General features: G+C 46.9%; 4 protein-coding genes across 4 annotated transcripts; 3 read left to right on the forward strand and 1 right to left on the reverse strand.

The window, feature by feature from the left end:
- Positions 1-1230: 1230 nt before the first annotated feature.
- On the forward strand, positions 1231-1718 carry N7525_002444 (uncharacterized protein; the record flags this gene model as incomplete). Its single annotated transcript, XM_061212320.1, has 3 exons — positions 1231-1489; positions 1552-1625; positions 1683-1718. The coding sequence occupies 3 exons, from the start codon at positions 1231-1233 to the stop codon at positions 1716-1718; spliced, it is 369 nt and encodes a 122-aa protein (XP_061069341.1).
- Positions 1719-4084: 2366 nt separating this feature from the next.
- On the forward strand, positions 4085-4552 carry N7525_002445 (uncharacterized protein; the record flags this gene model as incomplete). Its single annotated transcript, XM_061212321.1, has 3 exons — positions 4085-4340; positions 4393-4466; positions 4529-4552. 3 exons carry the CDS (start codon positions 4085-4087, stop codon positions 4550-4552), a joined length of 354 nt encoding a protein of 117 aa, XP_061069342.1.
- A 5312-nt stretch (positions 4553-9864) lies between these two features.
- On the forward strand, positions 9865-11493 carry mfsA (glucose-inactivated glycerol proton symporter STL1; the record flags this gene model as incomplete). The annotated part of the gene is made up of 1 exon (XM_002559946.2): positions 9865-11493. The coding sequence occupies one exon, from the start codon at positions 9865-9867 to the stop codon at positions 11491-11493; it is 1629 nt and encodes a 542-aa protein (XP_002559992.1).
- Positions 11494-12231: 738 nt separating this feature from the next.
- On the reverse strand, positions 12232-12757 carry N7525_002447 (uncharacterized protein; the record flags this gene model as incomplete). The annotated part of the gene is made up of 2 exons (XM_002559945.1): positions 12232-12615; positions 12668-12757. The coding sequence occupies 2 exons, from the start codon at positions 12755-12757 to the stop codon at positions 12232-12234; spliced, it is 474 nt and encodes a 157-aa protein (XP_002559991.1).
- Between the last annotated feature and the right edge of the window lie 706 nt (positions 12758-13463).

Consider the following 13463-nt stretch of genomic DNA (forward strand, 5'->3'; position numbering starts at 1 on the left):
AAGCCCTAAGCCCTAAGCCCTAAGCCCTAAGCCCTAAGCCCTAAGCCCTAAGCCTAAGCCTAAGCCTAAACCCTAAAGCCTAAAACCCTAAGCCTTAGGCCCTGAGCCCTGAGCCCTGAGCCTAAAACGAAGGACTAGGTTCAAATAAAGACTATAAGTTGTGAGAAACAACCTAGAGCAATAGAAAATATATGGCTAACTAGGATAAACATTAGTAAAGGGAATTGACTAGGTTTATGATTAATTTTATACGAAGGACTAGGTTTAAACAAAGACTAGAGGTTATAAGAAACAATCTAGAGCAATAGAAAGCACTTGGTAAACCAGGATCAATATTAGTAAAGGGAATTGACTAGGTTTGTACGAAGGGCAGGCTCTAAAGTAAATATTATTATGATTAACTAGTTAGATTGGTTTAATTATATTATACAATAGTAGTAAGATATATAGAATATATAATAGATATAGGGTGGGAATATATCCTAATATCCGGTATAGTCGCACCCTATTAAAAATAATTCAAAATTTCAGTCGGCTACCACACTCTATAATCTTGATCAATTAGCTTGAAATTTAGACTCCATATTCTCTACTATCTAGAATAGAACTCTACCAAATTTAAGCCTGATCCTCGTACGGGAAGTAATTCTAGTCTACTTATGAAAAGTATTCCAGTCTACTTATGGCCCCACTTTTTCCTCCCATAGTTAAGCTAAAGTCCTAATTCCAGTCTACTAGACTGCGCTCACCCCCATAGGATAGGGTGGGGCCAACACATCATAGAAATACATTATCCCTGTGGTTCCGGTACATGCAAGGCAAAGGGAAAAAAAGGGTGGAGCCAACACATCAAAGAAATACAAGATCCCTTTGCATAAGGCTTGGCTGCCATTGATTTAGCTTGTTTACTGAGTGCGACAGTAGGCATATTCAGTAATCGAAGAGTCACCCGATCATATCCTTCCGACTCACTCTATCTTGAAGTAACAGCCATCATGATGCCTAGACATATCAAGAATCAATCTAATAAGAAGTATTCTACCTAGCATCAATCTGCAAACGGTCAGGACTATACACGACTATACATCAACTTGATAGGAGTGATACAACGCCAGTCTCACAAATTGCTATAAAGCTACTGCTACCCTCTCGCTGTTCAACCTCAACAGATGAAAACTACATACATTATAACTAATTCTTAATACCTTCCCTCATACTCTTTTCGCTACAATGAAGTTCACCGGAACCGCTGCATTTGCTCTCACCGTAGCCGTTGCTATGGCTACCAAGCTGTCAGACTCTGCTGCTCTTGACAATGCTAAGTCCCAGTGCAACGTTGGTGATATCTCTTGCTGCAACTCCGAAGAGGAGACTAAGGCCGATGGAATTCTCGGTAACCTTCTCGCCGGAGGCCTTTTGAACGGTATTTTGGGCAACTCCAACTCGCCTTGCGCCAAGACTAGCCTCATCGATGAGCTGGGCATCCTTGGTAAGTCAACTTAGTCCCGGTCAAATGAGGAATCCAGAACTATGGCACTGACAGCTCTAAAGCCTCCATCAAGGACAGCGAATCTGGACCCGTCTGCAAGAACATTATTGCTTGCTGCCCGGAGGGAACCACAACTGTGAGTTCAAGTGATACCCACACCTGATCGTGCTAGTGCCTAACATTTGAAAATCAGTGCACCGCCATTGACAACTCTGGAAAGGAGGAGTAAAGGTGTCAAGAAACCAAGCGTTCAAAATCAGTCAAGAGTCTATATAGTGTTGACTAGATCAAGTAAAAGTCTGTATAATGATCGCTGTCCATCCCGAGATACTGTTTTGACAGGGCGGCAGGATTTATCTTATTGGCCTTGTCTGTCAGACTGAACATGTTTGCTAGCTGGTTAACTAACTAGTTAGTTATTAGCTAGTCTCTGTTACGATATGTTATCACATGCCAGATCTGTCATGATTAGTTTGCTCTCCTTGAAATGAAGTACTCTCTTGCTTCTCAAAGCTTGTAGATCTGGCTTACCGCAGTCTCATACAGATAGAGAATTCAACCTTCCTCCCTCTCCTCTTTCTCTCTGGCCTCTGCCAGATCAGATACTAGCTTTTGCGAATCAACTCTCATAAACGGTTTTGCCAACCATCTCATGCATCTGTCGTGGGTCAGATAAGGGAGTACTTGCTTTCACATATACGGAATTGGTGCAAACTCTTTCTTATAAGGGTGTATCACTAGCTGCTCACAGGGCGGAATATATTATCGGGGAAAGAAGGCCTTAAGTACTTGATGCTATATATATTACCAAGACAGAAATGAAAGATGAATTTTATTATAAATCACACAGAGGAACAAGTATACTAGCTACCATGTAAGGAGGGCTATACCGAGTATGGTATAAACAAGGGTACATATCACCCTGTTTTATGAGCTATCCTCTCTCTGGTCACATGCCCTGTCTCTTGTTGTCTGAAATATATTGACAAAATCGCCGTGACAATAGCGTCTCCCATCGGCGGTTATACAAGTGATCTTCAAGATCACTCCACCGCCACCATAGGCCAGAATATTAGCTCCGAATCTTAAATGTGGACAACTTATATTGTTCGCAGGGCTTCTACCCAACGGAAAAAGGCATCATTCAGGGTGGGAAAAAAAAAAAAAAAAAAGGAAACTTGTTTGTTAGAGTACGTTAGAGATCATCACCTTCATGATTGAAGTATATGACATTGCCATTCCGTTCTATGACTTGTTGTATCTAGACACTCCTCTCGATGGATAATGATGGATGGTGGGAAAAGAAGAAGTGAGACGGTGAAGCTAACTAGTCCTGCAAACTTAGATCACGTGATATACGATCTGAATCCAACACTTGTGCCAGGTTGGCGTCTTGAAAATGACCCTCGAATTTATCACACGTTGGACGGTTTTATACTTGATCGGGAGCTCAGGATACTTTTTTGAACTGTAACTACACAGTAACACTGTTCTGAGGTTCGAGTCTCCAACAATTTCTCCACCCAACATCGTGCAGTCAGAACTGCGATCACCATTTATTCGGCATCCGGCGCATAATTACTAACAGCCTAGCAGAAAGTCTGCTTCATTTGTGAATTTCTTTTTCACTGGAGGAAGTGGGAACACGAAAAGCCCCTGGGACGCTCTCATGGTACTTTCAAGGCTTGCTAGATGGAAGTTAGGAAGATCCTTACCCAACACAACTAGCGCGATCATCATTTCAAGGTTACATCGTCACTATACAACCTTTGGTAAATCATGTAGGGGTTAAAGAACTCCTCGGAGCAATGTATTTAGGACCCTCAGCCTACATTCGGCATTTTCAAAAGCAACTAACCGAAATACAATAGTAGGGCTACACGCTATGGTTGAAATTGTGACTTCTTTAGGCGTAGTCTTTCCCCCTACTTTAAGATAAGGTTGCATTTTCTACAAGATTGTAGTTGAGTAGACCACTAGCAGTTGTTCTATTTAACCTCGGGCATAAATAAGCCCAATGAACCACAAGGGCATAGGAAAGTTGAATGCTTTTTTTACAGCAAATGAACTTCTATATGATCGAACATCGATATCTACTGCGTTGGTAGGATAGCAAGAGTTTGATTTGCTTTGTGATGTTCTTTATTCTCTTAGTTATCTTTTATTTATGGCCACGTCCAACATCTAATATTCATTGAGCCATCCACTATAAGGAATCTCTACAAATTATGTTTAGCTTCAAGTTCAATAGTCATCTCGTATTGATGATTCGTCGTCCGTTCCAGTCGTGGGTGATCTGGCGGAGCTAAAAGTGGTAACTGAGCATTCCGGATTATAAAATTGACATTCCCGAGAACGTACCGCCAAGATGACGTACTCCATGCCATTAGTCCGTCATATGTTTTCAGCACAAGACAGATTCCACATCCGGCATCAGATGGATTCTTTGCGGTGGCAGCGGTATACGTCAGCCTACGCAACAAGGGTCAAACATTATCATATAAAGTCGGTGTTTCTATCACCTCAAAGAAAGGAAAAGTATCTATTTCGTAAAGTCCAAAGTTCCCCACCTAATCAGCCTTCCCAAACACTACCATGAAGTTCACTATCTCCGCCGTCCTTGGTCTGGCTGCCTCCGCCACCGCCATGTCTCTTTCTGAGTCCGTCGCTCTTGGCGGTGCTAAGGACCAGTGCAGCTCTGGCGACATCTCTTGCTGTGATTCGAAGGAGAACCTGTCTGCCGATGGTATTCTCGGTAACCTCCTCGCCAAGGGTGCCCTAAACGGCCTTCTCGGCAACGACAATGCCGCTTGTGCTAAGACCAGCGCGCTTGACGATCTCAATGTCCTTTGTATGAGCTGCCCAATTCTGGACATCCAAAAGCAACATCTAACATGACATAGCTCAAACCGAGGACACCGATAACGGTCCCTCCTGTAAGAACATCATTGCTTGTTGCCCCGAAGGCACCGGCAAGGTAGGAGTTCTCAGCTTTCTTTTACTTGAATCACTTTCAGCAGCTAACAGTTCAATTTTTAGTGCACTGCTATCGACAACGCATAAATGGATCTCCATTATCACTGAAGACAAAATCCGGTGGACACATTGTCGAGCAACACGAAAATGTCACCCGGTCTCTCCTTTGTATGGGGGTGAAGCGCAGTCTAGTGGAATTAGGGGTTTTGAACATCTGGGGTTGAAGCTATCGAGGGTTTCATTTGGGTTCTGGCTTATAGTACCCGAGAAATACTAGCTAGTGCCTAGCACCCATGAGCTAGCCTTACGGCCCGTTTAGCTGTTAGAGTGCGTTACATTCAATGGTCTATCTCGGTTAACATGCATGTCCAGTCAAAGCCCACCGATTTTCGGAAGTACTATATTGGTTGAGACTGTTATCAAGTGAGCTTTAGGCATAGTGATATCCCATTGCTGTTTGCTCCACCTTCCCTTACAACAATGATAGTTTCTGCGCAAGAATCATCATTGAAGAAGCGTTATTGGACGCCAATGGTATGCTGCCCCCTGTCCGACCGCCGCCAGCAATTCCAGCAAGAGGACCCTGCACCAGCTGTCATCTGGAGTGTGATTCCTGGAAGGTCTCGATGGTGTGAAAGATGTCGCCAAGCCCTGCCAAATACGTAGTGGTACAAAGGGGAACAGGCCCCGGGGGAAAGAGTCAGTTACTAAGCGGACAAAGTACCCGTGGACCCGCCGTGGACCCGCTACCTACCTAGGTATGTACGCATATGCTTAGACAGCCAACCTGTAGTTAAGCGGCCACAATTAAAACGCTCTTAGTCGCTCCTCGGGATAAGGGTGGCTTGGTGCTGCACACGGCCATTTTGATCGCCTCGAAGCCTTCGGCGGGAGATAACCTGACTATCGTCTCTATGATATTGGCGAACCGTCATTGACGGGTACTGATTTGCCAAGGATCACATGTGGGGGGACCTTTTCTCACTCTTAAGCCGTATCGCGATGTATCACTATACAAAGGCTATAGTGGAAGACTCGTATAAGACGCATTCTGAGGGTACACTACAGGGGAATTTCGTCCTCCTGCTCCGAGAGGGCTGTAGATAATGTGTTTTTATTTATCCCACTACTGTTGATGAAAGGAAAGGTCATTCTATCCTTGTGCAATCATCATGATTGGGCGTTACGTCAACAAAAGAGTGCAAGAAAGGCGCAGTCAATCGATCAGCGGCATTGCAATATAATGGAGAACTAGGGAAGGAGAGAAAATCCACACAGAAAGAGAGAGAGAGTGTGTGTGTGTGAGAGAGAGAGAGAGAGAGAGAGAGGGGTAGGAGGGAGAGAGAAGGAGAAGCCGCCGCCTGGACAAACAAACATAGATAGCCTGAATAATCAGGCAGAAACATTTCCAAGGTTCCAGATGGTAACTAAGAGCAGGCAAGTAATCCAGATTCTGCCCAGGTGACATACGAGACTGAAAGTTTCAGAGCTAGATTCTCTTGTAATGTACATTAGAGCGACACGACACGCTTGCCTTTTTTACAAATCAAATCAACCATATTAACTATCTTCTGCAGCATCCTAGTATGTAGCCTTCTTTCTTAGTGCAACCTTCAACGCATCTCATAAGGAAGCCACCACCTACAACGTAGTAAATGCGATAGATTGCAACCCGATATCTCATCAATAAGGGTCTGTAGGCGCGCCTTGCTTTGATGCAATGGATTTTATATACATATAGCCATTTTGGGGAGCTCCGAGAACTATACCGATTTAGAGACAGAGATATATATCCCTCCGAAGTAGAGCCACCTAATTTTCGATGCCACAACAATGCAATTTTAATTCCTTCAAATTGGTATGTGCTACTTAAAATGCCCACCAATACCTGTCTACGAATAGGGAAATTAAATTAGCTGATGGTGATTGAAGTATAAAGCTGTATTCTACCTAATCGCATTGAATGCGATTACATTATTTGCAGATGGTGGCTCGCTTGCCGTTATAGTGAGAAAGAGCATTAGTAGTGAGGAAAGGTAGGTCCCCAAAAGGTCGCATGGCTGTAGTAGACATCGCGGAGTAGACGTGTAGTTTTTCTTTTGTGGAACCCTCCCGTTAGGTAGAAGCTCATTGGCTTCATATTGGCCCAGAAGTAGCAAGTTAGAATTGTAAATACTAGATAGTTAGATAGAGCCTAGTGCGCAGGTTTGAGAAAAAGGCTTTCAATAGTACCTTGACGAGCTGGACGGTATTGATAACTTGCCTGACGTATAGAGTCAAGACCTAAGGATTATGGGAAATTAAGTTGTCTAGTAAAGGTCCGACGAAGGGTAAACACCAGACGGAGAGGCGATGAACTGTAACTTGGGAAAATGCTGGGTGCTTAGTCCCTTAGCCACTGCCGACAGCACAAGCCTGTTTCCTCTCTCGACACTGATACCAAGTCATCCTTTCTCAAATGCTGTCTCCTGCTCGTACTTTCTGCTCTGGTTGCGGCAGATAATGGCGATCCACACCCTTTGCGGCTTGTGGGTTTATCAACGGGCGGTCAGCGACAGCTTGCAGCTAATGTGGATTGGGACATTCTAATTAAGCCTTTTAAGTTGCTCGACTGGTCCTGTCCTTTGAGCTCCGCAGTTTTATGCTCTACATATGTGCCCTAACAGTCGACGTGTAATTGCTGGAAATTAACAGCCGCCGAGGTCGAATTTAGTCATAAATTGGTCACTTCCTTGGAAGGTTGGTACCTCGTTTCTCTGAGGTCTTGGCTTCCTCACCCGTAATGCAACTTAGACCATAGACCACGGGAAATATTAAATGAAAGCCAAGTGGAACCCCGGACCTGACTCGGACTCGGGTGAGTTTCTGGTCCATCTTCGAGGAATCAAAAACCTCGCCCCGCTTCCTTTGTTTGCTTCTATAAAAATTAATGTCTGTGATGTGGCCCGCATTTCGTATGTTTGGGCCTCTCCACTGACAGAACAAAACCTCTTTCCCCGAACCAGCGACGGGGAAAAAGACTCCGAATAGCCCAACGCGAATGGGAACCTTGGAACCTTGGAAGAAGACGGTGATTAGTTAATCTTCCGGATATCTTGCCTATTTCAGAGAGAGCGTTGCTATGCCGAATTGGGCGACTCAGCCGGGCACACCAAGGCCGAACCTCAGTTCTCATGGGTAAACCTCAATGGTCGCAACCCGAGGTACGCCGAAAGTGGCGCACCGGGAGGGAGAGGCGGCGGCGTTAAATGGGGGCGGCCTTGGCGCCACAAGAAATCTCCAGTGAACAGTCAAGCAACGCTGCCGCTCCGGACGGAACAAGCCACATTGCTTTGGTGCGCTCCGCTTTACCTTCCGTTGTGCCTGAGTCTGATTACTCAGTACGGAGTAGTACCTAGGTACACATAGAAGTCACTATTCTCCACGTTTGATGGATGTTGACTGTGGGATCAATCCTGAAATACCATAGCACCACCGCAATTCGAAGATCGATGTACAACATACATGAGGTGCGGCTCTGTCTAAACGCACGCTAATACCAAACCCACCATATCTGATCGTCTTGACATCTTGACTAAGATCAAGACCAAAATGCTGACTACAACATAACACCAAAGGTAGAGAACCTTGCGTAAATGGCGTACCCTTTTTTGCCTCAACATCATTTTCCACGAATCCGGTATTTTTGGCTCACGCCAGCCGCCTCGTGGCTGGCCAAGAGATATAGCCACATTGGCACACATATCTCGTTGGTCGCCTCTTCGTTGCCATTTCGCTGGCGGGAACGAAGAATATGGCTTTCTTTTTTGTCTCATCTCGCTGGTGGAGATTGCGCACAAATTTTATCTATGTACGTCATTTGTACGTCATCAAGAGCGCTGTCTTGGTTCGATGGGAGATTGCAGTGGAGCCGCAGGCTCGCTTCGCGCCAGTGTACAGAATCCTCCGTACAGAGTACATTATGCAACATAAGTTGCACGGAGTTCTCCGCATGCGAATACCATGTGCCATGTGGATGCCATGGGGAAAAACTCTTTGTCTCGTCTCTCCTCCCCGAATTAGTTGTGATCCCGGGGTGCCAAGTCCGCCCAGATCCGCCAAGGCACCAATTGCCAAGCGGAAAATGAAGGATTTCTATTGGGACGTCCATAACGGCACTGATGTCATCAGCAACATGTGATGTGGCTGTAAGCCTTGTCCAACCAGACTGTACCCCTGGTTTGCTCCTGGCACCGTAGTATTCGACATTGCTTGTTCGAGTTCAACCCGACTTTCGTCCGTTCCCCCATGCCGAACAAACCAATCCATGGAACCCGAAATCTTACTGACTCTGGCCATAGGAACTGCATCCAGCCATGCCATTATTACTACGGAGTACTACTACTACGCGAGATTACAAGGAGGTAGAATTAAGATTATCATTCTTGGCGTGGGGAGTTAAGCACCACCAAGAAGTCATTATACTACACGGTCGCACGGATTACGGAGTATGTACCAGTCAAGTCCGGGGATGACCCCAGGAACCAAACCATGGCCCCCAAAAGGCCCCAAAGGGCCCCGAAGTGTTTGAATATGAATATAAATAATATACTAATAACAATTCATGGATACATACAATAGTACAACATACGCACTGAGTACCGATGCCACCTGCTACATACGGGGGACTAGGAAAGAGTCGGGCTGACACAAAACGGCAATTAAACGAACCTTGGAAATTGAACCGGTCCGTGTTCGGCGTCGGCAAAAGCGGAAAACCTTGGGTCCGTGTGCCTTGTGCCGCACCGGAGAGGGTTTGGATATGATTGGTCCAAAGATTTGGGGCAAACTTAGTTTAGCGCCGATGGAAGGTCTTGGCGAGAAGTTTTTCCCATGACGTTTTGGGGCGAAAAGGCCTTGGCGGCTTCAGGTGCATTCAGGTGCATAATAGTCGAAACGAAATTTACATGCGCAATATGGATATCATCTCAGAGGAGGGAGTACAGATGGAATACGTGGAACAAAAATATAATAATATGCAGTAATAAGGATCTAGCACATATACTGGAGACCTGAAAATCGGGGCCTTGCCCAGGTGCGGCCTCCAAATTAGTCATTTGCACCCACACCGCGTGGGCCCCAGTGGACCCGCCAAGTGCCAAGGTAAAGGATTTTCCCGCATTTCTCCGCATTGGGAACTCGAGAGCCTTCGCTGGACTTTCCCATTTGGGGCCCGACCAAGGATACGGTACCACTCCGACATTTGTCTTGCCCCCCCCATGGAGAGTGCTATAAGAAAGCCAATTCCTCTGTCTCGATTTTGACCCCATCTTCTACTCTTTTCATACTACCTTTTTCCCCCAACTTTCTTTGACCTTCCCCCACAAAGTGACGGCTCTTATTTTGTCCCCACCGTCAACATGTGGACGACCACTAGCGGCTTAAGTGGTCGATCGCTCCGGGTGAGCATCACCTTCGCCGCTGTTGTTGGTTTCTCACTCTTCGGCTACAATCAAGGCATGATGGCCGGTCTCCTCAACGGTGAGGAGTTCGTGAAGTCTTTCCCAATCCTCGAAATGCCCGAAAATGCGACTGCGTCGCAAAAACACTACGTTGATGTCATCCGTGGTGCTGTCACATCCTGCTATGAGCTTGGCTGTTTCTTCGGCGCCATGTTCTCCATGTTCTTCGGTGAGAGACTCGGTCGCACTCGCCTGATTTTCGCCGGTGCCAATGTCCTGACCATTGGTGCCTTGCTCACAACTGTCTGCTTTACTGGTAAATGGGAAGTCGGCCAGTTCGTTATCGGCCGTGTTATCTCGGGTCTTGGAAATGGCATGAACACAGCCACGATCCCCGTCTGGCAATCGGAATGCTCCGGCGCTCACAACCGTGGCTTCCTGGTCTGTTTCGAGGGTGCCATGATCGCTGGCGGCACATTTATTGCCTACTGGGTGGTCTTTGGTCTCTCGCACGCTGGCGACAGCGTCCAGTGGCGATTCCCTGTCGCCCTCCAGATCTTCTTCGCTCTGATCGTGGCTGCCGGTGCCTTGATGCTTCCGGATTCCCCGTCGTGGTTTGTGAAGAGAGGCCTTGACAAGGAGGCCTGCCATGTTCTCGCTAGCCTTAAGGGCTCCACTCCTGATTCCGATGACGTCCTTCACGACTTCAATTTCCTGAAGGCGGACGTGGAGAACTCGAAGCAGACACAGGCAAGCTGGAAGACCGTGTTCACATTCGGCAAGACCCAGGAATTCCCGCGCCTTCTCATCGGTTGCTCCGGCCAGTTCTTCCAGCAGTTCACCGGCTGTAACGCCGCCATCTACTACTCGACACTACTTTTCCAGGAGAACTTGCATATGCAGAAGTACCTATCCCTGATCATGGGAGGTATCTTCGCTACCGTCTACGCTATCGCAACCATCCCGTCCTTCTTTATGATTGAACGAGTTGGCCGTCGCAACCTATACCTGATCGGTTTCCTAGGCCAGGGCCTCAGTTTTGTTATCACGTTCGCTTGTTTGATCGACGCAAATGAGAACAATGCCAAGGGTGCTGCTGTTGGTATCTTCCTCTTTATCGTGTTCTTTGCATTCACTCTCTTGCCTCTACCCTGGATCTACCCTCCCGAGATCAACCCCCTCCGTACCCGTACTGTGGGCGCGGCGGCGTCGACTTGCACCAACTGGATTTGCAACTTCGCTGTGGTCATGTTCACCCCACTCTTCGCTGGTCAAAGCCCATGGGGTGTTTATCTCTTCTTCGCATTGTTCAACTTCATCGGTTTGATTTTCGGCTTCTTCTTCTATGTTGAGACCGCCGGTCGTGAGCTTGAGGAAGTCGACATCATCTATGCCAGAGCCCATGTCGACGGCCGGATGCCTTGGAGGGTCGCCAAGGACATGCCCAAGCTCACTTTCGAGGAGATCACCCAGCAGTCCCGCGAGCTTGGCTTGGATACCAACGACCACTCCGTAACTGAGAAGAACGAGCTCGGCCTCAGCAGTGACAATGGGCAGGAGACTGAGGAGGTCGAGGATAAGCAGTAGTGCTCTTGTACATAACTAGCTGTACAGCTCCCACAATATCATATTATGCTTGTATAATTCATGATTTCATTTCCTACATCCATGGATATGTAGTTAGTAGATCGAAGACCATAGAATAACATACGGCCTTCACAACAGTACCATGCTATGGAGGTTCGAGTACGGTGTTTTTGACTAGGGATACAATACGTATTGGAAAAACGGGCTCCTAATAAGTGAGAACTGCGCGGAAGGGGTTCGACCCCTTTACCTTTCCGACCAAGACAAAGGAAGATGCGACAAGAGTAGAGTTACTAGCCACGAAATCATATCCCTACGAGGTGCCTGGAGGGAATCAAAGAAGAGGTCCCTCTGTGGACTATTTGACAAGACACGGTAAAATAACAGCACAGTGCGGACTATCTGTTTATTAAAGGAGGAATTGTCTGACCAAACCGTATGGAATGAAAGATTCGGATAAAGCACTCAAAATCTCTGGCGTGCTCGCGCTTGAGTAACTATGTACGAGTACCATGATATGCCCAAAGGCCGGGAACAATCTTTCCTTTAGAATATTACGGGAAAAGACCACACCTTTCGCATAATGAACGAGCCATATCAGTGCCTGCCCGGTTGCCTCCTGTCATGCTTGATCCTTGGATTATATTTTCACTGCTGGTCAACGTCTCACCAGACTTGGGCTGTAGCTTCGCGGCACTGATACGATCAGTCTTGTTGCCGTGTGCCACTTATGCCGGCTTATTCTCGATCGAGGCCGCGCTGGTCGGCATACCGTCGCTTAATATCACGATCTTGTACAACGGCGCCAACGCCTTCCAGGCGGGTTTCGTCTTTCTTGCGGCCGTGCTGGCCGTCATGATTGAGCTCGACGTTTGTCTGACCCTGCATCGGTCTGCCTAGGCCGCGGTTCACATCACCCGAGGTGGCTCCCATCAATGAATCCCCAGCCGATGTGAACGTGCCTTCTTCCGCATTCTCATTGGGATTGTTGACTAGACCACTGACTTCGGGGACCGGGTCGGGAGTATAGGAGTTGCTTGCTGGGGCTGTACCGCTAGGGAATGCCTGCATGTGATATTCGCTGCGCTGGTCAGCCTCATTCACCTTGAGACCGAGTTTATGCTATAGGCTTGATTAATACGGTGGATTCTCGGATGGGTGAAGTTAAACATACACCACTGGTCATAATTGGGTCTTCGCCCGTAGCCTTGTGGGCACCCTGGTTGGGAATCGCAGCGGAATCGAGATTCGAGAAGGTACTCATTATCAATATGTATGGCGTTTTAGAGTCGAGGACTGATATTGTCGTAAGAAAGGAAGTTGGATTATAACATTACTAATTCTCGGTCGCTTCTTATACTTCAAAGCATATGGTTATATGATGTCACTATGCGGTATACTCCAAGGCGAAGGATGAAGTGCGGATGATATCAGAACTGTAAATTCAAGTTCTCGACAGTTGCGATCGATGTTAACTAGTTCTGAAAGTCCTCCAATCTGGATTTTATTTTGGTTTTATTTTTTTCCAGTACGGGGATGTACTGGAGGGGATAAAAGGAAGCCTCAGAATAGCTGGGCAAACAACTTCGGGTGATGCAACATGCTACAAAAGTTCAATCGCTGTAGTTGAGAATTTTCAATTTTATCCCCGAGATCCAAGTGAGGGTCAATTGCCACACAGCTCGAGTTGTTAAAGGTTATGATGCTTTCCGGGTGCCATGCACGCAGACAAGGTCCATCTTCTCGCATGAGATTGGGGTCCCGTGGCCCTGGGTATAGTAGTGCAAGACTGGGGTTGGCCAGGACATGGTCGTGAAACATGGGGGCGAGTCCTGCCCTTGACATCACCAGTTCTTGAATTCGCCAGTGCTTGAATTTCGGTAACAACTCCTCAAGGGACTCCAGGAGTGGGATATCGGGGGCCAATCGAATGGGAAGTAGTTTAACAGGAAGCCTGTTTTGGCATTCGA

Source organism: Penicillium rubens (genome assembly GCF_028828025.1).
Source record: "Penicillium rubens strain IBT 27055 chromosome Unknown utg000002l_segment0_segment0, whole genome shotgun sequence".
NCBI lineage: Eukaryota > Fungi > Ascomycota > Eurotiomycetes > Eurotiales > Aspergillaceae > Penicillium > Penicillium rubens.